Below are 25,696 nucleotides of genomic sequence, written 5' to 3'. Positions count from 1 at the left end.
TCACAGAACTAGAAGGGATCCTGAGAGGTTTCATGCCAGGGGTTCTCAAAGTTTACAGTAAACCACTTAGGCCTAGGGACTACATTAAGCACTGACCCTGAAGGATTTGAACTAAGAATTCCTTCAAGAATTAACTGTTCTAATACTGGAATACCCAACAGGTGCACCTAATCATAACATCAACATTAATATTATGAGTGATGAGCTCCCAAACTGCATGCAACAGCCTTCTGGCCAAGCAGTAGACACTGTCCCACCTGAAAGACACTGCCCCCTGCCCCTCACGATACATGGATTGGTCAAATAGATGCCACTTTTACTTTCGATCTCACTTTTAACAAATGCTCCTTCTCATTTTCTTAAACATGACCAAGGAAAAACCTAGAGGCCAGGTTGCTGGCTGTCAAGTGGGAGTGGCTGGAGATCATAACACTCACACAGCTAGACGTATGAAAAGGGAGGTGGGGAGGAGCTAAATGTGAGGTCCACCTGCCACATCAGAAGCACTGAGTGGAAGTCATGTGCAAACTGACAAACACACAATTCTGCACAAGAGGGTGTCAAAATTTAGAAACCCTGGAGGAAGGGTAAGGTGCCTCCCTATGAGAGCTCAACAGAGGACGGCATCTATTCCCTGTGAGTCAGGTGAGCTATCTCAGGGCAGACATGACCCACAGGCTGGAGGCAACAGGCAGTAGTAAGCACCTGAGATAACAGCACCATAATTTCATAGCCTTGTGGAAAGAAGCTTCTGGAACGGTTCTCTTTTATTGCCTGCAAACATTGGGGGCAGTGGGGGATAATCCAGCACCAGAAGCAAGGAATTCCTCAACAGCCTGTTCGAGTCTCTCAAAGATGCTGATTTCCAGCCGATCTGCTTCTGGCTGTAGGCCATTCCAGCAACCACAGATGTAAGTGCTCGAGTTAAGATACACAGACCACAGATCTGCTTTCCAAACCACTGTCAAAAGAACCCAGATTTTATATATTTATTTCAGGCCACAGCTAGGAATCCAATCTGAATTCACTTACCTAGAAAAGAAAGGCTGTTCTATGAGAAAACATGGGTCGCTGAGAAGTCCACGTTATCAGAGAAGGATTCACTCTGACCTAGCATTTATTGTGATTCCAGTGAGCCTGCACTGAACTGTCAATGTGAAGAATCTCTGCCTTTACTTGAGGCTGATGGTCCTGACCTGGTGATGTGTATAAGGGGCCAGTGATCTGATTTCCCCATTAAGACAGGAAACCTTGGTGTGGTGTACTAAAGGAAGAAACTCCCAAAATAAATTAGTTTTTAATTTGGGCTTAACTTCTACCCTATTTCTCACATATATTTGTACGTATTTAATCATGCCTGTCTTACAGAACTGGCAGTGGTTCAGAATTTTCACTTGTCCAACTGAACTTTCTGCAATGACAGGGTTGTTCTACCTCAGTACCATCCAAGATAGCAACCACTAGCCAGATGTGGCTACTGGGCACTTAAAATGTGGCTACTGTGACTAAGGAAATGAATTTTAAATTTTGCTTAATTTTAATTAATTTACACTTAAGTATCCATACATAGGTAGTACCTACTGCATCAGATGGCATATTTCTACGTTATCTGTAAGCTTAGCTCAACACTTTAGCAAAAAACAGAATCATTAACTGTGGCCAGCTTCTTGCCAATTTATTTTCTAATAAATGAAACTGAGGCGGAAGCTAGGTATGCAGAAAATCCAATTCTACTGCTGGTAAAGAAACATAATGTGCCTACTGTGCATCAGTGAGGAAGCAGTTCAGCCTCATGTTTGGCAATGGCCAGAATAACACTAAGGTTTGGAAACAGTAACCTCCTCTAGGTTAGAAGAAAGAGAACGGGGCAGAAAATAATCTTTGACGAAAGACTGCTTAAAATTTCCCAAACGGGGGCGCCTGGGTGGCACAGTCGGTTAAGCGTCCGACTTCAGCCAGGTCATGATCTCGCAGTGTGTGAGTTCGAGCCCCGCGTCAGGCTCTGGGCTGATGGCTCAGAGCCTGGAGCCTGTTTGCGATTCTGTGTCTCCCTCTCTCTCTGCCCCTCCCCCGTTCATGCTCTGTCTCTCTGTCCCAAAAATAAATAAACGTTGAAAAAAAAAAATTAAAAAAAAAAAATTCCCAAACGTATTGAAAGACAAACATTTACCAGTTCAAGAAGCTCAGAAAAGTCAAAGCAGTCATCAGAGTGAGACTCAGATGTGATACAGATGTTGGAATTATCAAAGAAAAACAACTATGATTAATATGTTAAGGGCTCTAATGGGCAAAGTAGACAATATACAAGAACAAATGGATAATACAGCAGAGAGATGGAAATGCTAAAAATAAAAAACACCATAACAGAGAAGAAGAATGCCTTTGATGGGCTCATCAGTAGACTGGACATAGCCAAAGGAAGAATCAGTGGGCTTGAAAATAGGTCAATATAAACTTCCAAACTACTGAAATGCAAAGAGAGAAAAGAACGGAATTGGAAAAGGAGGTGGGGGGGCATGAGTGCCTCAGTTGGTTAAGCATCTAACTCTTGATTTTGTTTCATGGGGTCAAGCCCCATGTCAGGCTCTGCACTGATAGCATGGAATCTACTTGGGATTCTCTTTCTCTGCTCCTCTCCTGCTCACTCGTGTGCACGTACACACACACACACACACACACACACACACACACACACTCTCTCAATATAAATAAATTTCAAAAAAAAAAAAAAAAAGAATGAAGGAAAAAGGGAATTGACCAGCCAGGACATGGGGCAATTACAAAAGGTATAATATACATATAATTGGAATATCAGGAAGAGAGAGAGAACAGAGCAGAGTGTCTGACATAATAATGGCTAAGAACATCCCAAACTGGAAAAAAAAAAAAAAAAAAAAAAAAAAAAAGAGAGAGAGAGAAATCCCTGAAAGAAGCTGAGGGAAAGGGGTAAGGGGGAGGGAGGAAGTGGGGACGCTGTTATTAGCATGTGATAACGTGATACACGTGAAGCTGTACAGGTCATCTGAAGGTGGACTAGGTTAAAACTGCATGGGAATGCAAGCTGGTGCAGCCACTCTGGAAAACAGTATGGAGGTTCCTCAAAAAACTAAAAATAGAACTACCCTACGACCCAGCGACTGCACTAGTAGGCATTTATCCAAGGGATACAGGTGTGCTGTTTCGAAGGGACACATGCACCCCTATGTTTATAGCAGCACTATCAACAATAGCCAAAGTATGGAAAGAGCCCAAATATCCATCAATGGTGAATGGATAAAGAAGATGTGGTATATATACACAATGGAGTATTACTCAGCAATCAAAAAGAATGAAATCTTGTCATTTGCAACTACATGGATGGAATTGGAGGGTATTATGCTAAGTGAAATTAGAGAAAGACAAAAATCATGTGACTTCACTCATATGAAGACTTTAAGAGACAAAACAGATGAACAAAAGGGAAGGGAAACAAAAATAATATAAAAACAGGGAGGGGGACAAAACAGAAGAGACTCATAAATATGGAGAACAAACTGAGGGTTGCTGGAGGGGTTGAGGGAGGGGGGATGGGCTAAATGGGTAAGGGGCACTAAGGAATCTACTGAAATCACTGTTGCACTATATGCTAACTAACTTGGATGTAAATTTAAAAAAAATAAAAAATAAAACAAGTTAAAAAAAATGTGTACTGCAAACTCTAGGGCAACTACTACAAATTTTTTAATTAAAAAAAAATAGAAACAGCACGTCAGAGGCATAGTTAGTTTTATACATGAAACACCACCACACGTTGACACAGGAAGCAAAATGAAAGCTGTGGAAATGAAAGAGATTCTACCTTCTACAGGGGAAAAACACAGTGAAAACATGACTATCCTTTAACAGAACACACACACAACACACACACACACACACACACACACACACACACACACACACACCCTGCTCTAGCTCATTAGGAAGAAATGTGCTCAGCCAGATATGTCTTATTATTCAGACAAAGGTCAAGTTGAAAAAGCAAACAGATGGCAGTTTCCAAAACACTTTCCTTGCTTGGTTTCAAGTGTGTTGACATTTGAGGACAGAAATGTGGGGTGCTGCTCAGGAGCACGCTCCTCTCACACCCTAATGACAGCAGCCAAATAAATATGCAAATGAGGCAATACTCGACCTTGCAATCAAAGGCAGAGAGCACATGGTCCCACAGAGAGGCTGCCATAGCTAGCACAGGGGGAAATGGGAGGTGCAGCCTCACAGAAAACCTTGAGCCCTCCCAGCAAGGTGAGTGAGCCTGAAGGATGAGGCAGAGGACAAAAACAGAGGTGCACTTTAGCACTTCCATGTTCATTTGATAAAATAAGAAACATCTGCAATGTGACAGAAATGTCAACACCCTGGGAGTATCCTCTAAAGGTTTCTCATTTTCAAAGAAAAATATGCCCAAGCTCATCCAACTTCTCACTCCACTTTCTTCTGCCTTTTCTTTCTCTCTCATGCCTTGGAAACTCCAAGCTGCTCCCTTAGGTCCTGTGAGGCTCCCTAGGGCTCTTCCTGTTTGTAAAGAAAAGCAAATGAAAACTGCAGCTCCCCTCACAGAGGCAGGGGTGGGGCCTGCTGTTTTTCTGTGGAGCACAGTCAATGCCAAGGTCACCTTCTGTCTGTCACTACTTAATTCAGCTCTTACAGATATCTGAATATTCGGTGGTGATTTTGGGGGTCTACTGGGATGACAAATTTCAGCAGATGGGGCAACAAAAACCCCAAATACATAACTGGAAGACCATCTGTCATTTACTCCTGGCCCCCTTTGGGGTCTTCAAATCTGAGTACATGTCTATAATCCCAGAAAGGTGCAGGAGAGGGGGTGGGTGCCCCAGCTCCTCCCTGATCCTTGGCTGGCTGCAGCAGAGGTGCCTCAGAGGATTCCTCACATCTGTCCATACCTGGATGTCAGCACCAGCCACCCAGCCTCTGCTGTCATCTCTGGTTTGAATTCCAACTGGACATCCACCTTAAACTGCCAATAAGCAAATGGTTTTCCTCATGAACTCAGTCAAAAACCCAGACAGTGCTACAGTGCTAAATATGCAAAGAAAACACGGCTTCTGTATTTTCATGGGCCCATCTAAATGTCCTCACAAGTCTCCATCCCGCTGAGTAGCAGCAGGGGAAATCTTGAACGCACAGTAATTCTGCTCGCCTGGGTGTTGGAACAGCTGAGTCCTCAAGTGGCCTTTGTGCCTCGGTGGCTGGTGTGGTTCAGCACCTGGTGCTGAGCCCTGGGGCACACCACTGAGTAGCACCTGACTGCTCAGGGGCCAGAACCCCCACCCCTGTCTGACCTGACCTCAATTCAGCTCTCACTAGCACTACAGACCCCTCACACCTTACCCTGGGAACCACACGGAGATCGTGGCTGAGACCTGCAAAGACTCAGTGCTATGAAGAGCTGAGGTCATGACTCTCCTGGCTTTCTGGGCACATTGGCCTCTCTCGGCCTCTGGGGCAGGCTCACCTCACCCCTTCTAATAGGACCTATGGCCAGCCCAATGAACCCCCACAAACCTCTCTTCTGCACACCTCACAAGGCAGGTGAGACCCTCTACTAGCTCCTGCTGCATCCTGATGCCTAACCATGTCTTGCTGCCCCTTCTACTCAGCTGCAGCAGTCTCGTAGAGACCTGCAGCCATCCTACACAGCAGTCTCCTTCCAGAATTCCCACCAGGAACCAGAGCACCAGGACCGCAGGCCTCCAGCTCTCCCATCAACCTAACCACCACCCCAAGGACTCTAGCCTGGAGCCAGAGCACCAAGTGCGGCCTTGGGCTTCTCCTCCATATGTCCCTTTTCTCTCTCCCACTGTGTCTCCTAAACTGAAGCTCTCCTTCACCTTCCCTCCTACCAGACAGGGCCCCTCTACATCATTCTTCTGCACTCACCCTCTCCCTGCCTCCTCCCTAGGGCCATGATGATGACACAGCTGCAGTGAGCTTGATTTACAGGGAAAAGGAAAACACATCTACTCTTTTCAAAACACTGTGCCCTTGAGTTTGCTTCCCCCACTACTGTGTCCCCTCTCTGGTTAGTTCTTTTTGACCCTTGAACAACATGGAGGTTAGAGATGCCAACCCCTACACAGTAAAAGTCCATATAACTTTTGATTCCCCAAAAACTTAACTACTAATAGTGTACTGCTGGCCAAAACCTTATTGATGACATAAACAACACATTTTCTGTATGTTATACATATTATACACTGTATTCTTATAGTAAACCAAGAAAAAAGACAATGTTATTTAAAAAATCATGAAGAAAAAATACATTTATAGTCCTGTACTGAGTTTATTATCACCAGAAGTTTTCATCTGTTAACAAGATGCATTGTCAGTACTTACATCATCATCCTACATGATACAAAACACTATACACTTTATACATATTACTAATGCTAGACATCAAAAATGAAAAGATAATGTGAAAAAGAAATTCATATTTATTTACAGGTGTAATGATTCATGCATTAATAATGAAGTAGTAGCAACAGGATTGCTTTATGGTAGCCTAGCCTACACACTAATGAATGAATGGTTATGAAATTTTTGTGGCATACAGTTTTACGGTCATATTCATAATACAGTACTGTCAAGACCACTTTACCACTGTGACAATAGGCCAATATGCAGTTTCTCCAATTATAAGAGAGAGGGGCATACTGTATAGCAATTCTTTGAAAGAAAAGTTGTAAAACAGTAAGAGAACAAACACATTTTCAATTTCATATCAACTATCACTCACCTTACGCCTCTGTAAGGACAGGTTCTCCACCTCCGCACAGGCCTTGCACACAACATTCTACATGATGAATACATAGACAATGAAGATGATGACAAAAAATGTCTCATACAATTAATCGGTTTTCACACAAGGACACACACATAGACAACCCTAAGTTTATTAACTGTATGGATGGCATGATGATGACTTTCTATTCATTAAGCGGAAGTGGATCATCATAAAGGTCTCCGTCCTCACTGTCTTCACGCTGAGTTGGCAGAGGAGGAGGAAGGAGGGCTGGTCTTGCTGTCCCAGGGGCGGGAAAGCAGAGGAAGTGGAGAAGGTAGGAGGGGAGGCAGGGGAGGCAGGCACGCTCGGTATAACTTTATGGAAATACCAAACATTGTCATTTCTGTCTGATTTGTTTGCTTTTTCTTTTCTGTTTTCAAATGTTTCTATATGGCACCAATCATTCTTCCACCTTTGCTTAGTTTCAGTGTCCAATCATAAAAGAAGTCAAAAGTAGTCATGAATAACTGGAACCCTTCTGCCAGACTAACAATTTGTTTTCTGGCACTGCTGCTTCTATGCCTTCTTGCTCATCATCTGAAACTGTTTCGGAAGCATTCGTCTCTCTCAAGTCGTCTTCTGTTAATTCCTCTGTGGTGCCTACTAGTTCTTGAATTTCTCCAAGATCCATATCATGAAACCCTTCTACCCCCCCCCCCCCAACTCACCTTTTTTAAAACCATATCAATAGTCTCTTTCATGATTTCCTTGGTTGGTTTTGTTATAAATCCTGTGAAGTCATGTAAAATATCTGGACAGAGTTTTCTCCAACAGGAATTTATCGTTTCAGGCTTGATGGCTTTCACAGAATTTTCTAGAATAACAGTGGCATCTTCAATGGAGTAATCTTTCCAGACCTTCTTGATGTTCTATCAGAGTTCTCTTCCATAGCACTAACAATGTTTTCCATGGAGTCCCGTGTGTGATGAGCCCTCAATGTCCTCATGACTCCCTGATCTACAGCCTGAATTAGAGATCATGTGTTTGGAGGCCACAGACCAATTTGATACCTGCAGTGTTGGATTCACAGGGTTCTGGGTGGCCAGGGACATTGTCCAATACCAAAAAATCTTTAAAAGGCAGTCCCTTCCTGGCAAGGTACTCCCGTACTTCAGGAACAAATCATCAATGGAACCAATCCAGAAAAAGAGTTCTCATTGTCCAGGCCTTCTTGTTATACAAGCAAAAAGATAGCAGCTGGTGTGTGTTTATTCCCCTTCAAGGCTTGGGGGGTTAGCAACTTTATAGATTAGAGAAGTCCTGATCATAAACCCAACTGCATTTACACAAAACAGCAGTTAGCCTCTCCCTTCCTGTCTTAAATCCTGATACTTGCTTCTCTTCCTTACTAATAAATGTCCTTCGGGACATTTTCTTCAGGATAGGGTACTTTTGTCTGCATTAAAAACTTGTTCAGACAGATATCCTTTCTCTTCAATGATCTTCTCAGTGGCATCTGGGAACTCATCTGCTGCCTCTTGATCGGCAGATGCTGCTTCTCCTATTATCTTGATATTTGTAAAGCCAAACATTTTTCTAAAATTATAAAAACCATCCTTTGCTGGCATTAAATTCTCCAGCTTTAGATCTTTCTCTTTGCTTTTGCTCTAAGTTGTCACATAATGATTTCACTTTTTCTCAAATCATCTTAAGAGTCTATAGGTATGCCTTTCTTTTTTTTAAGTTTATTTATTTTTTGAGAGAGAAGGGGGAGGGGTAAAGAGAGAGAATACCAAGCAGGCTCCATGCCGTCAGCATGGAGCCCAATGCGGGGCTGGAAACTCAAGAACTGTGAGATCATGACCTGAGCCAAGTCGGATGTTTAACCAACTGAGTCACCCAGGTGCGCCGGTATGTCTTTCTTATAGCAATCCTGTACCAACATAAAAGCTGCATTACCAATATGAGATAAAAGGATATTTCATAAAAAGTGCAAGGCTTTCAGGCCTGCTGGCATTGCTATAGCAATGGCTACACAAATTTTTTTTTTTTACAATGTTCCTGATGCTGGATTCATTATCTTGAGATGGTGGGCACTGAAGCTTCAGACCTAAATCCATGAGACATATTAAGCAATTCAACTTTTTCTTGTGGTGTTAAGACTTTTCTCTGCTTCTTGGGAGCACTTCGAGCATCACTAGTGGCACTCTGGATGAGTCCCATGGTGTTATTCAAGGTTTAGGGTATTGTACTAATAAACACGATGAAAAGTACGCAAGAACCATGAGGTATCACATTTTACTACAATACACAACTTACGGCAGGGACAAACTGTTCGCGCAGAGATGATTAGCGTCACATGATGTTTTAAGTGGATACTCACAACACCTGAGCTCACGGTAATAGCAACAGTGGCTAGGAAATTATTACAGTAGTATATAGCACGTACTATAGCTAATTTATGCAGTTATGCATTTTCACTTGTTTGCATTTCTCTCCACTGCAAATGGTGCCACATAAGTGTTGGTGTGTATAAATTTTGATAAATTTAGGGGCGCCTGGGTGGCGCAGTCGGTTGAGCGTCCGACTTCAGCCAGGTCACGATCTCGCGGTCCGTGAGTTCGAGCCCCGCGTCAGGCTCTGGGCTGATGGCTCAGAGCCTGGAGCCTGTTTCCGATTCTGTGTCTCCCTCTCTCTCTGCCCCTCCCCCGTTCATGCTTTGTCTCCCTCTGTCCCAAAAATAAATAAACGTTGAAAAAAAAAATTAAAAAAAAATAAAATAAAATAAATTTTGATAAATTTTAACTTTTTATAGTAGATGTATGTATATTTTATGGTAGTAACTGGTAAAATAGACTGGTACTTACATAGATTTTTTTATGCATTCATGACATTCCTAACCTTTTCTTAATTTCTTTATATTTCTAAGGCTACATAGTTTGTCTGCAAGCTTTCGCAAATTGTTGTAAATCTCCAAAAATGTTTCCAATATATTGGAAAAATACAAAAAAAAACCATGTATAAGGAGACCCACACAGGTCAAACCCGTGTTGTTCAAGAGTCAACTGTAGTAGGATTTACCCCAAGTTCTACACTACCCAATCAGCAATACCTTGAGAATAAATATGGTTACAGTTTTTAACTTTTCCATCAATTTCAGAAAAGCAAAAATAGATACCTACCAGTCTATAAGAAATTTCACCTCTTAAACTCTGGGAGATGTTGGAAAGAGATGCCCACTTTCACCTCTTCCCTTGTTTTCTATTGTGAATGTGTCCTCTAGCATGTTCTGTGACAAACAGTTACTGTCTCTTTCTCTACGCATGAGGCATTCAGGTATTTTTCTTGCCCATAGAGATGGCAAAATCACTCCCAAGCTACCCACTGGGTACAGGAAACTAATGTCCAGGATACCTTTCTACTGGGATTATTCTAAGGCCAAAATCTAACTCAAATAGACAGTTACGTTTTGCACTGTTATAAAGAGTAGAATTCAACAACACCCCTCAATAAACAAAACAAAGATTTGTAGTACTGAACAGACACAGTTACATCAAAAATCAAGACATTAAATTTATAAAATATATGAGCAGGTTGATAATATAATCAAGAAAAGATGCAACTAGGTGGCATAAGAATTTTTTAAAGCCATTTTGAAAATACAAGGTCCAAGGCACATCTGAGTGTGTGTGTGTGTGTGTGTGTGCACACGCATGTGTGCGCACGTCCATTTAGGTTGATAAGCTGTGCTTGGTTACTGGGAGAGGAGTGATTATATATTTATTACTTTTCTATTCATTGAGTTCATCATGGGAGTCTGAAAATTCAATTTTTAAAAATTTACTGTAAGGTCCCAATACTCACTGAGGAAAAAGCTATTATTTATAATCTTAAAACTACATGGAAAAGACATGGTGCTGTGTCAGAGTAGGGCCATAAGAATAAAAAGCCATGTAGGCTGGGCAGCTGCCCTCAGTTCAAGGAGCAGAAATAGAATATATTGGGTCCGGATTTTGCTTCTGAACCAAGGAACCACCTACTATTATGAATGTCATCCCCTGCCCATCAGATTAGCCAGTCTTTCATCCTTCATCCAGGGGTCAGGAGTGGATGCTGGGGTGCTCTCTCCAACACAATCGCCAGGGGGCAAGGGAGGTGCCACAGAAACATAGGGAGAGTCCCCTTCAACTTGCCCCTCCCACCCCAGCCTGCTAGGACTGTCACCAGCCATTATGGCTTTACCCGCCTGACATTCACAACACCACTAGTGAAAGGAATGAGTTTGACTCTCTTAGTTAATAAAGAAAACCAAGAAAGCAAAGATTACATAACTTAATGTCACACAGAAACTGGCAGGATGGAAATAAGAACTCAGTGAGATCCTGTGTGACCGCTGGATCCACTTAATGAGCATAATTATAAAAGTAACTTAAAAAGGCACTCTGCACACTGTCTTTGCATGGTGCAATTCACCCCTCAGAAATTTAGGGTTAGTGAACAGACTGTATGTCAGAAGCACTAGCAATATTTGTGATGACAAAACTCACAGCTGATATGAGCAAATCATCACAGAAATTTTAAGGGAGTGGGAATGGAAGTTTTATATGATATAAATGCCACATAAAATATTACTGTGTATTTGTGAATTATTTAGACACCACATAGCAAGCTTCAGAAGACTCTCCCTAACTCACACCAACTGTGTCAGTTCATGAATAAAAACCCATGTCTTTAGGTCAAGGCCAAGAAAAGGGGGAGCTTGTGACTGTGACAAATGAAGCAGAGTGTGAAAAAAACTTCCCTCTGATTCCTGCTTTGCTTTCCCATTAGTGTGAGAAAAATCAGCCAAGACAAGTGACCATGGCTCTGTTGCTCCCGTAGTGACTTGGAAGGAAACAGAGTGATTAGGGGAAAAAGTCAAGAGGACATTACAGGATTTATTATCCAGCGTCTCCCTCCCCTTAAAACTGTCAGTGAATCAGGGCGCCTGGGCAGCTCAGTCAGTTGAGCGTCCAACTTCGGCTCAGGTCATGATCTCATGGCTCATGAATTCAAGCCCCGCATCAGGTTCTGTGCTGACAGCTCAGAGCCTGGAGCCTGCTTCAGATTCTCTGTCTCCCTCTCTTCCTCTCTGCCCCTCCCCTGCTCGCGCTTTATCTCTCTCTCTCAAAATTAAATAAACATTAAAAAAAAAACCATCAGTGGATCAACAACATAACCTTCCTGAGCTCTCTGTTCTGTTCCTTTGGTCTGTTTATGTTTGCAAGCCAATTCCACAACACCCAATTATCACTACAGACTCTCTAATATATCTCAGTGTCTAGTAGTGTGTATCCTAAAGGTCATTTCACAAATGGACTTCCCTTTCAGAAGGAAAGAGAAGGCAGAAAGCCATCTTAAGAATGTTCTCCTTTCTCACCATTCAGCATCTCCAGGATGAACCCATATGCTGACATGGTTTGAACCACAGACTATGTATAAGCTGAAAGCTCTGAAATGTATGGCCAGACCTTGCTCCTCTCTTGATTTCTGCTACTACCTACTAACTGGCCTGATGGTTCCAGCCTCACTCCCCATGGCTGCTGGAGTCATCTCCTTAAACTTTGCACCTGATCATGTCATTTGTATCTTTGAACCTTAAGAGGTTCCCTGCCACCTCAGGATGAAACCCAAATTTCCCAACTGCACACCAGACCCTTATGACCCATAATCCTATTTGTCTGATTTTACAGAAGCTCCCTGGATACCCCACTGCCCACTTGCACGCAGTGTTCTAGCCACTCTTCTCTACCTCTGTTCCAAAACTCTCTGTCCTTCCCCACACCAAACAGTGTTTGCATCTGCTTTTCTCTTGGCTGTGGCAGCTCCCACCTCGCCCCTCGTTTGCCCATTTCCACACATCCTCCCCTCCGCGGAGCCTCACATTCCCACCACCCCCACAACAAACCATGCTACAATTATTCCTTTGCTTCTCCCTGAACTTGTAAACTCTGGCAAGTATGAGGCTCTCAATAACGTGCTCACTGGGGGAACAAACTTGAGCAAAGGGCCATCAGATAGCCAGGTCAAGGTTTAGATGCCTCTGACCTTCAGGCAGAGAGGGAGACTACTACTACAGTGAGCTGAGAGGCACTCCTGGGTGTGGAGGTGACAAGGTGCTGTGACAGGCAGAGCGAACTGAAGGATGGTGTGGGCAGCTATGAGAGGAGGCGGCTGCAGGTGACTGTGGTCCCCGATGGAGCTGCCGAGAGCAGCAATGGAAAGGAGGGCGCAATGGCCAGGAACGGTTTGGGTGAGGCTCCAGGTCCGGATCACACATCTGCAAACACTCTGGAAATGCTCACAGCAGCGGCAGTTGTTAGCCGACAAAGGCAAGTGAGGAAGGAGAACACTCCAGGCCCATGGGTACCCCCAACCCGACCCCGCACCTCAACTTTTCTCTCCATCCAGGAAGGCGGCAGATTTCAGGAAGCTATGGATGAATGTCCATAAAGTGAATTCTGCCTCAAAAGCCATTCTGTTCTCAATTTGTTACCATTTGCCCAAAACGTCAGAAGATGGAGCTATGCAGGGAGGGGAGGCTCCTACCTGAGTTCCATCCTTAAGTCTACGGCTCCCGCTCAGAAGACACGTCGCCCTCTGCCCCGCTGCTGGCACTGCGGTCTTCTTTTCGGGGGGCGTTTCTTTCTTTGCTTGATTCGGAAGGCCCCTTGGCTCTGGTCTTTTCTTTCCTCTGCTGCTGTTTTTCAAGCTTTGACAGCTGATTATAAAAAGTAAAAAGATTTGTTTTACAAACGTAAACGTGTGCCTGTATATCAAAAACATCAATTACTTCCCACATAGCAACCACTGCAAGTGCTTCTGTCTGATAAGCCTGTGTGCCGTAACGGTTCAGATGTGCCAAGTGGCCAGCAACATGTACGTTAGTCAGTCAGGCACCTGAGTCGTTGACACAGATTAGTCACGTGTGTGATCTCTCCGAACTTTCCCCACCCATAACTCATCTTGCCATGTGCTATTTGAAAATGGTCAGCTAACAGGCTTCTCTGATAGGCTGAGATGAGAAAAGCCCTATAAATAAAAGTCTTTTATCCGTTTTTTTTTTCTCTGATGTTTCTCCAGCTTTTTCTAAGCACACTGTCTTCCCACTTACTGTTTTCTAAAAACTGATCAAAACGCTCCACTATTTGCTGAAGATAACAGAGAAGGCTCCGAATAAAGTACATTAAGCACATTTAGACATCGTCTCAATTCTCAATTTATTCTTTGAGACTGAACTTATCCACAGCCAAAACCGCAAGTGTTCCTAGTAGGCCACGTGGTGGCTACACACGGACACTGGCCACAGGGAGCCCTCTCAGACTTCCTTCAGGCCGGCTGGGGGACATGCCTCTGGCACCCGACTCCAGAGGAACCAGGGTCCACTTCTCCAGTGGAAACCACAGACTAGACAGTTGAAAGAAACTTAGATCATCTGACACCCTGAGCAACAGCAAGTCCACTCCAGAAAGGCCTGCTGAGAAACTTGTCAGAGCACATTGGCCAAGTGTGAGCCCACAGGATTTTCTTAGACCAAAAAAGCCATCTGTTAGAAAGCCCGAGAGACAGCAACACCCAGTTTCATCTGCCTCCCAGACAAAGACTGCAAACATTTTATAGTTCACATGGAAAGAGGGAAACTAAATGAAGGGCTGGCTTCTTCTCCCTGCCGGTCCACGTCCCACATCCAAACACACAAAGAAAACTCACTACAAGCAACCTGCCATATCATCTCTTGATTACAGACAGACTGAGCAAAACCTTAAGATCAATCAACAATCAGCTGCTCTCAATTTGGTCTAGAAAATCACATTTATTAATGGTTGACTTATAACACTATCTTTCCCACTTCCCATTTACCTGAAAAGCTCTAGTAAACAATGAGGTTGGTTAACATGCTAAGTAGATTTTGTGAATGAAGACATCACTTCACCTTTGACCCATCAACTCTCCTCCCAGGTAACTCCTCTGGAAAAATTCTCATTCGTGTGCACAGGAAAGGCTCACAGAAATGAGCAATGCACTACTGTTTGCATCAGCAAAAACCCAAACAGCCTAAATGTCAACTGACATAAGGATAGATAAATGTAATGTGGTATATATACTCAAATAAAGCAATACCATAATGCAAATCTACATATATCAAAATGGGTAAGTCTTTAAAATCATGTTATGCAAACCAAATTAAGTTTCAAAGGCTATATACAGCAGGATTCCATTTACACAAAACAACACTATATATTGCTAATGGGCTTATGCAGATATGGTATGAACTAGGTGAATACAAACCAATTTCAGTACAATAGTTAACTATGGGGAGACAGAGGAGAGAATGCGATCACAGTGGAATGAATATACATGGGTTCACACCATAACTGTCAACTTTTACTTTTATAAAAACACACCAGGTATAGAACAGGGCTGCTGACCAGTGCTACTATGTGAACTGCTTGCTACCAGCACTTAGACCATCCCACCAGTAAAATGCTTGCACCGGGATGTAAACCAACACATAACTTCCTTCATCAACAAAGTCTTGCTGTGAAAGTATCAGCTACTGAACCATGTACTTGGTGGCATTTTTCTCTGTACTATTTTACCACAGATAAAGGAGTAATTTCCTGTATCTAAGGTGACAGCCTTCCATCCCCATTCCTCTTTTGGAATTAAAATGCTCCTTTTCTTTATGAAATGATGAGGATAGTAGATGGGTCTCCTTCTGTCTTGCTCCTTTTTTGTTTTTGGCAAAATGATCTTGGATTGCACAATGTGAATGTACTTACCATTATTGAACTGTATATTTAAAAATAGCTAGGATGGTAAATTTTATGTGTATTTTATGACAATTAAAAAAACTTTTTATTGTGCTACATATAATTGACATATAATATTACAAGAGTTTCAGGTGTACACATAATGATTTGATTTGTATATACTGCAAACTGATCACCACGATAAGTCTAGCTAACAGCCATCACCAAAAAAAATTTGTTAGTGATCTTAGAAAACACAGAGTTGGCACTCTATGCTGGATGTCCCCCCCGCCCCCAATTTCTTTTTTATCTTTTTATATTCCTAGTTCATGAAATCCAAACATCTGGAAATCAGTGTTCTGCAGTGAACTGTGATAAGTTGCCTTCTGCTGCCAGCAGCTTACATTTACATCAGTGTCTACGTATGTGTTTATACATGTATGTATAATATATGCATATCTATAGACAAATTATACACATACACATAGAAAACCATGAACATGTTCCAAGTTAGACACTAAGAAAGCATGATTTTTATTTTAAAAAGAGACTCTCTCCATTATGTTTCCCCTCTTTAGAGGTATAAATACAGAAAATGTGAACATCACCAATGACTTAACCACACCAAGCCTCCCCCCACTGCTAAGATTCAATCTCATGCAAAGGCCTGTTTGTCCCAACCTGTTCTTCACTTTCTGCTCTTAAATGCTGGTGAGAAACCAGACTCTGGGAAAGTGACAGGGAATCATTCCCAATTAAAGCAGGTTTCTCCGAGGTTCCCTGGGTACCTGCAGTACCTATCTGATGCTGCACTGACTCAGAGGTGCCATCAAAAGAGTGTGAGACTGTGGAAACATCGGTTTGACCTTTTACCCCAACCCTGTCCCCTCCCACCACAGACCACACTTGTAAATCATGTGTGATAATTATTTAAGTGACAAGCGTAGCCCGAGTTTCTATAAATGATGTGATGCTGATTCTTACATTATTTATCTTAATACAACCCAACCACATATGGTTCCATGCCTCAAAGTTCTCTGTGAGAACACTGTGAACTAACCTAATAAATTGAAGCCTTTTCTCAAAAAACTTGGAATCCAAGGCAGACAAAACTTGGAATTTGCATCTCAAGGCAAGAAAGCAGTTGGATTTTTTTTTTTTTAAGAAAAGAAATGAGAAAGAAAGAAAAAGAAGCAGAAAAGAAATTGGTAATGCATATGGAATTATGTAGAATGTCAACAGCTTTCAAATTCACAGGGAGATGCATGTCAAGGAGAATGTAAACCAGTACAGGCCCTGTGAACACATGATCCACAAACACTGAAATGGAGTACTTTTGGGTTTTTGTTTGTTTACTTGTTTTTTAATTAACTGATGAGGGTGTCCATAATGCAAAGGAAACACTGTCCAAACCACACAGGCCTTAGTGTCATGGGGAGAAATCCAACCTTCCCCTGGGCACACAGACACTGCCAGGGGCCAGATAACTGTCCTATGGCCAGCCTGTACCTCTCATGGTAGATCTTGGCAAGCTGGGGGTTGGGGGATGAAGCAGGGGGGATGGGAATATCTAGATCCCAAACACCCAACTCATGATTAAATCCACTGAGAAAATAAAGGATTTTCTTTGTAGTTAAGATTTCCATGCTCAAATAGCAAAATGTAAGAATAAACTAGTTGAACACAGATACTAACGTAGGGCTTGCAAACCTACATACCTTGAAGGACCAGGCAGGTAGCAAAAGAGGGAAGTAACAAAGCATGAGACAACAGGGCATGGTGGAGACTGCAGCCACACTGGAGAGGACAAGCCCCACCTAAGGACATTCACATTTCTTTTTAAGCATCTGGACAAATGTAATGTCAATGAGGCAGATATGAGCCACCACTTGGCACATCCACCTGTGTGATCCCATTTGCTCTGAACAACCCATAACAGTGGTATTATCATCAATGTCCCACAGAGAAACCACTGTCAGGGCTCCTGGATGGCTCAGTCTGTTAAGCATCTGACTCTTGGTTTTCTGCTCAGGTCATGATCTTGCAGTTCATAGGATCAAGCCCAACACTGGGCTCTGGGATGGCAGCACAGAGCCTGCTTGGGATTCTCTTTCTCCCAATCTCTCTGCTTCTCCCCACTGCTCGCTTGCTCTCTCTCTCAAAATAAACAAACTTGAAAAGGAAAGGAAAGGGGAGGGGAGGGGAGGGGAGGGGAGGGGAGAAGAGAAGAGAAGAGAAGAGAAGAGAAGAGAAGAGAAGAGAAGAGAAGAGAAGAGAAGGAAAAGAAAAAGAAAAGAAAAGAAAAAAGCAAAGCAAAGCAAAGCAAAGCAAAGCAAAGCAAAGCAAAGCAAAGCAAAGCACTATCAGTTGCTGGCACTACAGGTCTTCCCAGCTTCTTCCTCCCTCCCTGCTGACCCCAGCAACTTGCCACTTCAGAAGTGACAATCTCTGACCCTCCTATCTCATGGGCATAGTAATGGAGATCACAGCCAACAGGACCTGAGGGGCCTGCGGGGGCGGGAGGGGTGCAGAGAAAGGTTTCTCTCCCTAATAAACACAGGTTTATCAACCAGCCTTGTTCCCAGCTGATTAATGTTGAGTTATTGCGTTTGAGCTTTCTGAATTCTTCAACCATCAAGACAGAAATGTACAGGCAAAACCTGCGGCAGCTTGTTGCTAAACCACCAAGGAGCTAGACCTGCATTTGGACGAGTTTCTCTTTAATTTGGCACAGAGATGGCCTTGAGGTCCCTGTGTATTTTCTAGCAAAGAAGATAAGAGCAAAGAAGGATCACAGACTGGCCTGCTGTATGCTACAGGCAGAGTGCCAAGGATTGACAGCACCCCCAGCTTTCTCTGCTTTAAAATGGGGATTATAATATTACTCTTCATACATATCAAGTGCTTAGAATACTGGCTTGTCATGAGTGGACATCACCAACCATATACCTGGTGGACAGTCAGCCCCAGGAAGCCAGGGGGCCTGCTTGGTTTGCCTCTGTGTCCCTCAAACCTAGAATGAGGCAGGACTCCTAAGCCAGTGCTCAATATATGTCTTTTTTTTTTTTTAATGTTTATTCATTTTTGAGAGACAGAGAGTGAGCAGGGGAGGGGCAGAGAGAGGGGGAGACACAGAATCTGAAGCAGGCTCCAGGCTCTGAGCTGGCAGCACAGAGCCCGATGTGGGGCTCGAACTCATGGCTGATGAGCCACCCAGGCGCCCCTGTCTTTTTTTTTAAGTTATTTATTTATTTTGAGAGAAAGAAAGCACAAATTGGGGAGGGGCAGAGAGGGAAGGGAAGGGAAAGGGAGGGAAGGGAATCCCAAGCAGGTTCTATACATTGTCAGCGCAGAACCCAATGCAGGGCTCGAACTCATAAACCGTGAGATCATGACCTGAGCTCAAATAGGATGTTTAACCAACTGAGCCACCCGGACACCCCTCAATATACACCTTAAATGAAGTTCACCAATTAAGCAAGAGAAGGCATGTAGCTCCCTGAAAGCAATGTGGAGTTTGGTGACTGTAGGCCTAGAGTCTGGTCCCATCTCAGCCACCTGCATGTTGTGAAAACTTACGCAAGTTATATAACCTACTGAACACCCATATTCTCATTTAGTTCAGTGGGCATTTTATGAGACACTCTGCTTTCAGCTGCTAGAGCTATAAACCTACCTGAGTATGGCTTAAAGAGGAAGGAGCTGGATGACCTCACCTATAGGATAGTGGCGCCCCCAGCTCGGCCCTGCCACAGCTCTCCAGAGGCTTCTGCATACCTCTAGACACCCCTTCCTCATTCTGAGAGCTGCCACCATTGCAAAACTGCTCAAAGCAACAAGGTCTAGAGTTAGTTCTCTGATATCCCTGGCACTGATCCTCAGGAAAAGACCATGTCACCCTGTGTGGCCTGTCAACAGCAGTGGGAGAGGCAGGCCAGGCTGAGAGAGAGGAATCTAACCCCAGGCCCATTCACTGATACATGGCAGATACAGAGCAGGAAACAGTCTGCTGCCAGCATCAAGAGAATGCAGGCAGGACAGAGGCTCTCGAGACCCAGCTACGAGCAGGAGGGGCGACCAAAGCAAGCAGTCAGTATCGGAGAATCACAGCAAGGAACACAGAGTAGTCAGAGAGTGGTGGGTCTCAAGTGGGGGGGGGGGGGCAAGCCCCAAGTTCAGGGAGGTCAGGAAGGAACTGGCAAAAGCAGGTCAGCGAGGGCCAATGGAAGCCATGGCTGAGGGTAGGGTTGGGTCAGTGTCCTGTAGGAGGGCTAAGAAGCCACATGAACTCCAGAGCCCAGCAGCATCCTCTGTATATTGATTCTTCAAGAACAATGAAGATTCTTCAGACACATGAAGGTGGAAAGCATAGGCAGTGCAGACCACCCGAGCAGAAAACGACAGGCAGAGAGGACAGAAGAGAAGGAGAGGCTGAAGAGCAAGAGGCCAAGGTGGGGCAGGGACAACCCAGGAAAATACAAGAAAGAGTGAGGGGTGAATTCTGGTGAGAGTGCCCCACCGACAGAAACCAAAGTGTCACCATCCGGGAATGGCAGGTGAGTCAACACACTGCTGGTGGGAACCATCACCAGAGACTTGGGGGACAGACCAGACAGAGCAAACGGCAGGCTGGGGTGCTGCTGGTATGTGGGAGCCCTAGGAACAAATGTTCCCCAAGTCCCCCCCTAGCTAAGACAGCCACAGTAACGTGACTTGCATGGTGTGGCACACAAAACCCTGGATGAGTGCGTGCAGAAATGAATGAACAGGACCTGTTGTTTGAAGAGTGACCAGGTGACAGCCCCAGAGAGAAGGGACACTCAAACTGTTGCTCATGTTACCTCTGTGCCTGAACAGCTCTTTCCCAGCATCTGGGGGGAAGGAAACAGTGTGAGGCCCCGCCCAGCAGCACACACTGAGTGTCAGCCCTACCAGTGAGTCTGGCTCCTGGGGCAGACAGCTGTCTCTTATGCAGGTAGCAGCTTACTGGAAAGCTAAAAGGAGGCACTTCTGAGCAAGCCACTTAATCCTCCACACCTCCATTCGCTTTTCTGTAAATGCTACATGGTTATCCGCCCAGTCGGCCTGCCCAGGGCACGAGTGAGGACACAGTGTGGCACGGGCATACGAGCTGGCATGTGGAAAGCACCAGACACACAGGGATCATTCTTACCTGCTCTGTCCTTTCACACACAAAACAGCACTTTGGAGGGATCTTCAAAGACTGATCATTTCACACTGTGGAATCTTCCAGTGTGACAATGTCATAAAACACAAAATGAGTGGGTAACTTCAGGCTTCTGTGGACACTGATGAGCTGCCAGGAGTACCCTGATGAGAAAATCTGAGAGCTCAGTGCTGTGTGGGCAGTGGGACTTCAGGCTCCCCTAGACTCCACCCACTCCAGGAGAAGCTCAGGTGAGGGACACCCACGTGGGCTGGAAGGGTGTAAGCAGAGCTGATCCACATCTGTTGTTGCTGTCACTTCTGCCTGCTTCTCTGGGGAACATCCAAGCCTGCCAGGCCGCAAGGTGCCAGATGCAGGTTTGAAGGGGCCCTAGAAAACCGACTTCTTTGCAAATCATTTCAGAACAAAACAGGTGCCCAAGAATTCTTGATGGAAGGATCACTCTTAGAGTGATGGTGTCTTAAACTTGCTTCCAACGTGGTTTGGGGTACTACTGGTGAAAAACTACAGCTTCTTATAGATGTCCTCACAAGTTCCCACATGTCCCATGAAGACCACTTCACATATTCCCCTTTCTTCTTTTTGAGCCTACACTCGACAGAAGAGAGCATCTCTTTCCTCCAAGGCCCCATGGACATAAGCTGAAAATTTCTTCATGCTCGAGAAATAAATGACCCCTTAGATTATGACAACCAGTTTGCCACCTTTAGCATTCCAAGAAGTCAAGGGGAGATATGATTCCCAGATTGCTTTTGAGCACTACAGAGTCAAAGTCAGTCAAGAGACAGCAAACCCAAGACCACATCCAGTCATCTCCCAGGCTAAGAAGAGCACCAGGTCTCTGGACTCCGGGGCCAAGCCTTCAGTCGACTTGCCCCTTTTAGGAGCAAATGTTCACCAGGACAAGAGCTCCTGGGGTTAGCCACAGGTCCAGGGCAGCAAACCTGGTCTCTATTCTTGCTAGGGCAATGCTGAGCCGGCCCCCATGGCCCCATCTTTGAGTTATTTTAATGCTCGTTATTTCCTGCCAGGCTATTCTGTCCCACATATGAGCAAAATCTAATTAGAGAGTGAAGAAAATAACAAAAGAAAAACTCAAGCCCCATGAAGTCAGTTACTATGATTTTTATAGACCGTAGTGTAGATGGAAAAGTTCTGTTCCAACCAACCCCTTGCAAAGATTCCAAGAAAGTCTTATGGTGCAAGTTATAAAGATCAAATGTCTCCTCTGCAATCACTTTCTAAAATACCTATTATTCTGAGGGCGCTGGCCCACACCTGTGGCCCTGCCGGTGTCAGGAGGCACAACTGGGTCATCACAGGATGCTGCAAAGGAAGGACATGCCCAGCCAGGCTCCCTTAGAAGTAAGGACATGAGTTAAAGGAAAAAATGCCCCAAACCAATCAGCCCCCTTAACTCATTTCAATAGTTTTAGAACTTTCCACAATGCTCTTTCCTAAGTGTCCAGCAACTCCCACTGCTAGTAAAAAATGTCCTGACTCTGTCAAGTCATTTAAACTGCCTGTGTGATCTTCACTCACCCTGCAGATAAACAGAACAAGCTGACACTTAGCTGACAAAATAAGCTTTGTTGATTAATAATTCCAAGGTAATGTATAAGTAAAGCACTGTAGAATACAGAAATATTCAATCAGCAGTGAACCTCCTGAGGGTTAGGCTGAATTACTGGACTTCCCTGTGCCTCAATGTGCTTTCCTAGACCACATAAACCAGGAGGCAACCTTGCATTACTACCGTGGAGATGCAGTAGAGCCCAAAGGGGCTAGCACAGTGATTGGAGCCGTCAGCTACCCTTCCAGAATGGACTGGGACACCTTTAGAAGTGGATTCTTCAGAGAATGGCACTGTGGGAGGGGATACTTCACCTACTAGTGCAACACTGCAGATCAACTTGGTATAGACTCGCTTTGCCTTCAGAACAGGGACTGGAAATCCCTCGGCTTCTCCTTGTTTCTTTTTACTGCTTACAGGCGAGAGTGGCAGAGGGTGCGACGGGGAAAGAAGAGAAGGCAAATCCCAACCAGCAAATGATATGGATAAAAATTTGAGAAGAAAGAAGTATGAATCTACTGTGGAATTTTAAACAATCTGTAAAACTTCTACAGACTGTCTCTAATTGACCAGGCCATTTTCAAAAAAGGAACTGGAATTTGTATTTGGGCAATTTGTTTTATCAAATTGTAATTTGATATAATTTAGTATTATGTGATAATTCTGAAAGCTTTTTTTAAAAAAAATTCCTTCTGTAATGGAAAACCTGACAGAACATTTGAAGAGGATGTTTCCATATACACTACAGCGTCTGCCCATTATGTCAACTGTCGTGTTATTTTTAAATCAACGGGCTGCTTAATAAAAACATTACGAAGCAAAGTACACACATGGTACCTAATTTTCATACATTATTAACTCTGCTTGAGGTTTTTGTGGGAATTAAAAAAAAAAAACAAGCAGGCAGGCATCTGTTCCCATCTGAAATCGTGCAAGCTAATTTTATTTTCTAATTCCCCATTGTTTACAAAAACCCTCTTAGGCATGCAAAAATGATGGAGGGTTGAGGATGGGGGTGTTCAGTGGTCTTTCCTATTATTTCTACCTCACTAAGTCCCCTTCGGTGTACTCTCTCACCACGCAGGCACACACTTTAGGCCCCAGTGGGGCTTATTTTAGGCCACCGTGGGATGTGCCAAGGGCTTCAAGGTCAGCCCAGGCATGTGTTTCTCTATCGGTGCAGCTGCCCTCAGATCTCCAAGTTAGTCCCCTGCAGCAGATGCTACCAGGGCCCGCCGTGTCCCCCAGTCCAGAGGTCACTGCAGTGTCAGCGGGCAACGGCCTGCAAGCCCATGACTTCCGACCTGCAACTCTCTGCCTCAGGACACCCCCTGGCCATGGGCAGGGGTGAGGCCTGAGTGCAGGGCAGGCCAGAATAATCAGGAAGTCAACACCTCTAGGAGTGAGCTCAGTCACCAAGAAATGAGACTTGAAGGGTTCAAAACCTCAGCTTCCTCACCCATCATGCCAACTCTGAAATATGTTCTACATAGTCCCCCAGAGGGTCCCAGGGATCATCAACACAGCCTTAATAGGCTTTTCTCTGTCCTGTCTCACTATGCTTCCTGGAAGACCTCCCAAATTAACTACCTTTATCTAAATCCTCTTACTCTAGGAAGACCCAAACCTGAAACATTTCAATTCTTCAAAATAAGCCACATTCTAACCTGATAATTCACTACGTGTAACTTGTTACCTGGCCCCCTACTAACCAGTATCCTACACTGGTTTACACGCTTGGACACTGGAAGGCAGTGGCAATGCTTAGGATTCCAACCCCACTCACAGCCCTAAATGATGCAGACACGTGAAGGGACAACTGAGCAAGTCAGGAGTGTAATCCTGTGACATTTCATTACATATACTGATGTTGTGAACACTGATCACCCATCTACATGGCACACTCCATATTCTAGTAGCCAGGGTTTTTATTATGTTGCACTCCATTGCCTAACTCTACTGGAGAACAGGGTATCACTGCACTTCTAACAATCCTCAACTTTTCATTATATCAGTGACCTGGGCTTTTCCTTCGATGGGGGCTAATTTTAAAATTTCAAGAGTTACGGAAAAGAAGTAAGCACTTCTCCTCCACCATAAGGGAAGGAACAACCCACAGCATTTGGGAGTCCAGAGGCTGGCCGTCTTCCACTCCACACACCAAGCAAATGGGTTCTTTCCTCCTCCGTGCCTATGTGCATTTATTGTTTTTTAGGCCATAAGCTATGTGAGGGCAGAAATAACAGGCAACTCTTTGGTCAACATCTACTTTAGAATGAAGTCAACATCTATCACGCTGTTGGCACATGTCTGGTTCATAATCATGAACTGTAGCAAAGTTTAAGGAGACACTAAAGCAATTTCAGTCTTGCTATTCCAGGGCATAATTGGTAACAGAAAACTGTTCACAAGCATTTCAAATCAATAGTGTTCTTTAAATGATTCAAAATGTTTCTTCAATTTGCAAGTCTTTAAAAAGGGGGAGTGGGACATTTTCTCTGCCCCACTTGGTCTATATGTTGTACAAATGCCAATGAAGCAGATTGGGAACAATGAAGAATTACTGTACAAAATAACAATAATCCAGAAAAGAGGAAGACATTGGACCCAAAGAAACAGTGGACATTCTCTGGGAGAGAAATCATGGCCAGGCTTAGGCAAGATGAGGGACTGGCAGCCTGGTAAGTGACCCATCCATGGGGAGCAGGGTGAGGGTTTCAGAGGTGGGTTCTCACAGAGGGGATGCCTGGCAAACAGCAGTTTGGGAGAAGGAGTAAATACAGTACTTTCAGTAAAATTTCAAGAAGAGAAAGACAAGTTCATACTCCCAGAAAAGCAAAAGGCTGAAAAGAAAAAAAAAAAAAAAATCCTAAAATACAGTTTGACTCTGTGGTAACTAACAGTTACAGAGTCATGACAGTGTAAACACAATTTATTAATTTAATTAAAAATAATGTTATCAGGGGTTCCCGGGTGGCTGAGTTGGTTAATTGTCGGACTATTGGTTTCAGCTCAGGTTGTGATCTCAGGGTTCGTGGATTCGAGCCCTCCAATGAGCTCTGTGCTGACAGAGTAGAGCCGGCTTGGGATTCTGTCTCTCTCTCTCAAGAATAAAGAAATAAACCTAAAAATATATCAAGAATAAATAAATTAATAATTATATAATACTAGAGAGATGGAGAGTGTAGGAGGTGAACAGTGCTAAGTAGCATGAAATAATGCCAGACTTTAATATATTAAGAAACAGTAAAAGGTTATTGTTTAGGGATAGAGAAGAAAGTACCAAAGGAAATAGCTTAAAATATGCTAAAGCTGCTCATTTGGGTGGATGAGGAAAAGCAGGCAAAGAGAGTTATTAC

The 25,696-nt window shown here is 43.9% G+C and overlaps 1 protein-coding gene across 3 annotated transcripts in view; it reads right to left on the bottom strand.

The window, feature by feature from the left end:
* Positions 1–25,696, bottom strand: part of DTD1 (D-aminoacyl-tRNA deacylase 1) — a 205,554-nt gene that overhangs the window by 2,692 nt on the left and 177,166 nt on the right. Inside the window, exons 5-6 of one of the 3 annotated variants that reach the window (XR_006703361.1) lie at positions 13,373–13,544; positions 6,797–6,853 (exon numbers count right to left, since the gene is read on the bottom strand). Coding sequence is in view for 2 of the 3 variants with exons in the window: in XM_045445432.1 (XP_045301388.1) it covers positions 13,392–13,544 (153 nt within the window). In the remaining variant the exon portion in view is untranslated. Of the gene's footprint in view, positions 1–6,796; positions 6,854–6,939; positions 7,159–13,372; positions 13,545–25,696 lie in introns of those variants that run through there. The other 2 variants (XM_045445433.1, XM_045445432.1) reach the window with 2 other exon arrangements.

This window comes from Leopardus geoffroyi, chromosome A3 (genome assembly GCF_018350155.1).
Source record: "Leopardus geoffroyi isolate Oge1 chromosome A3, O.geoffroyi_Oge1_pat1.0, whole genome shotgun sequence".
NCBI lineage: Eukaryota > Metazoa > Chordata > Mammalia > Carnivora > Felidae > Leopardus > Leopardus geoffroyi.
The sequence above is the reverse complement of the archived record's forward strand: the minus strand, read 5'-3'. Positions and strand labels throughout refer to the sequence as shown.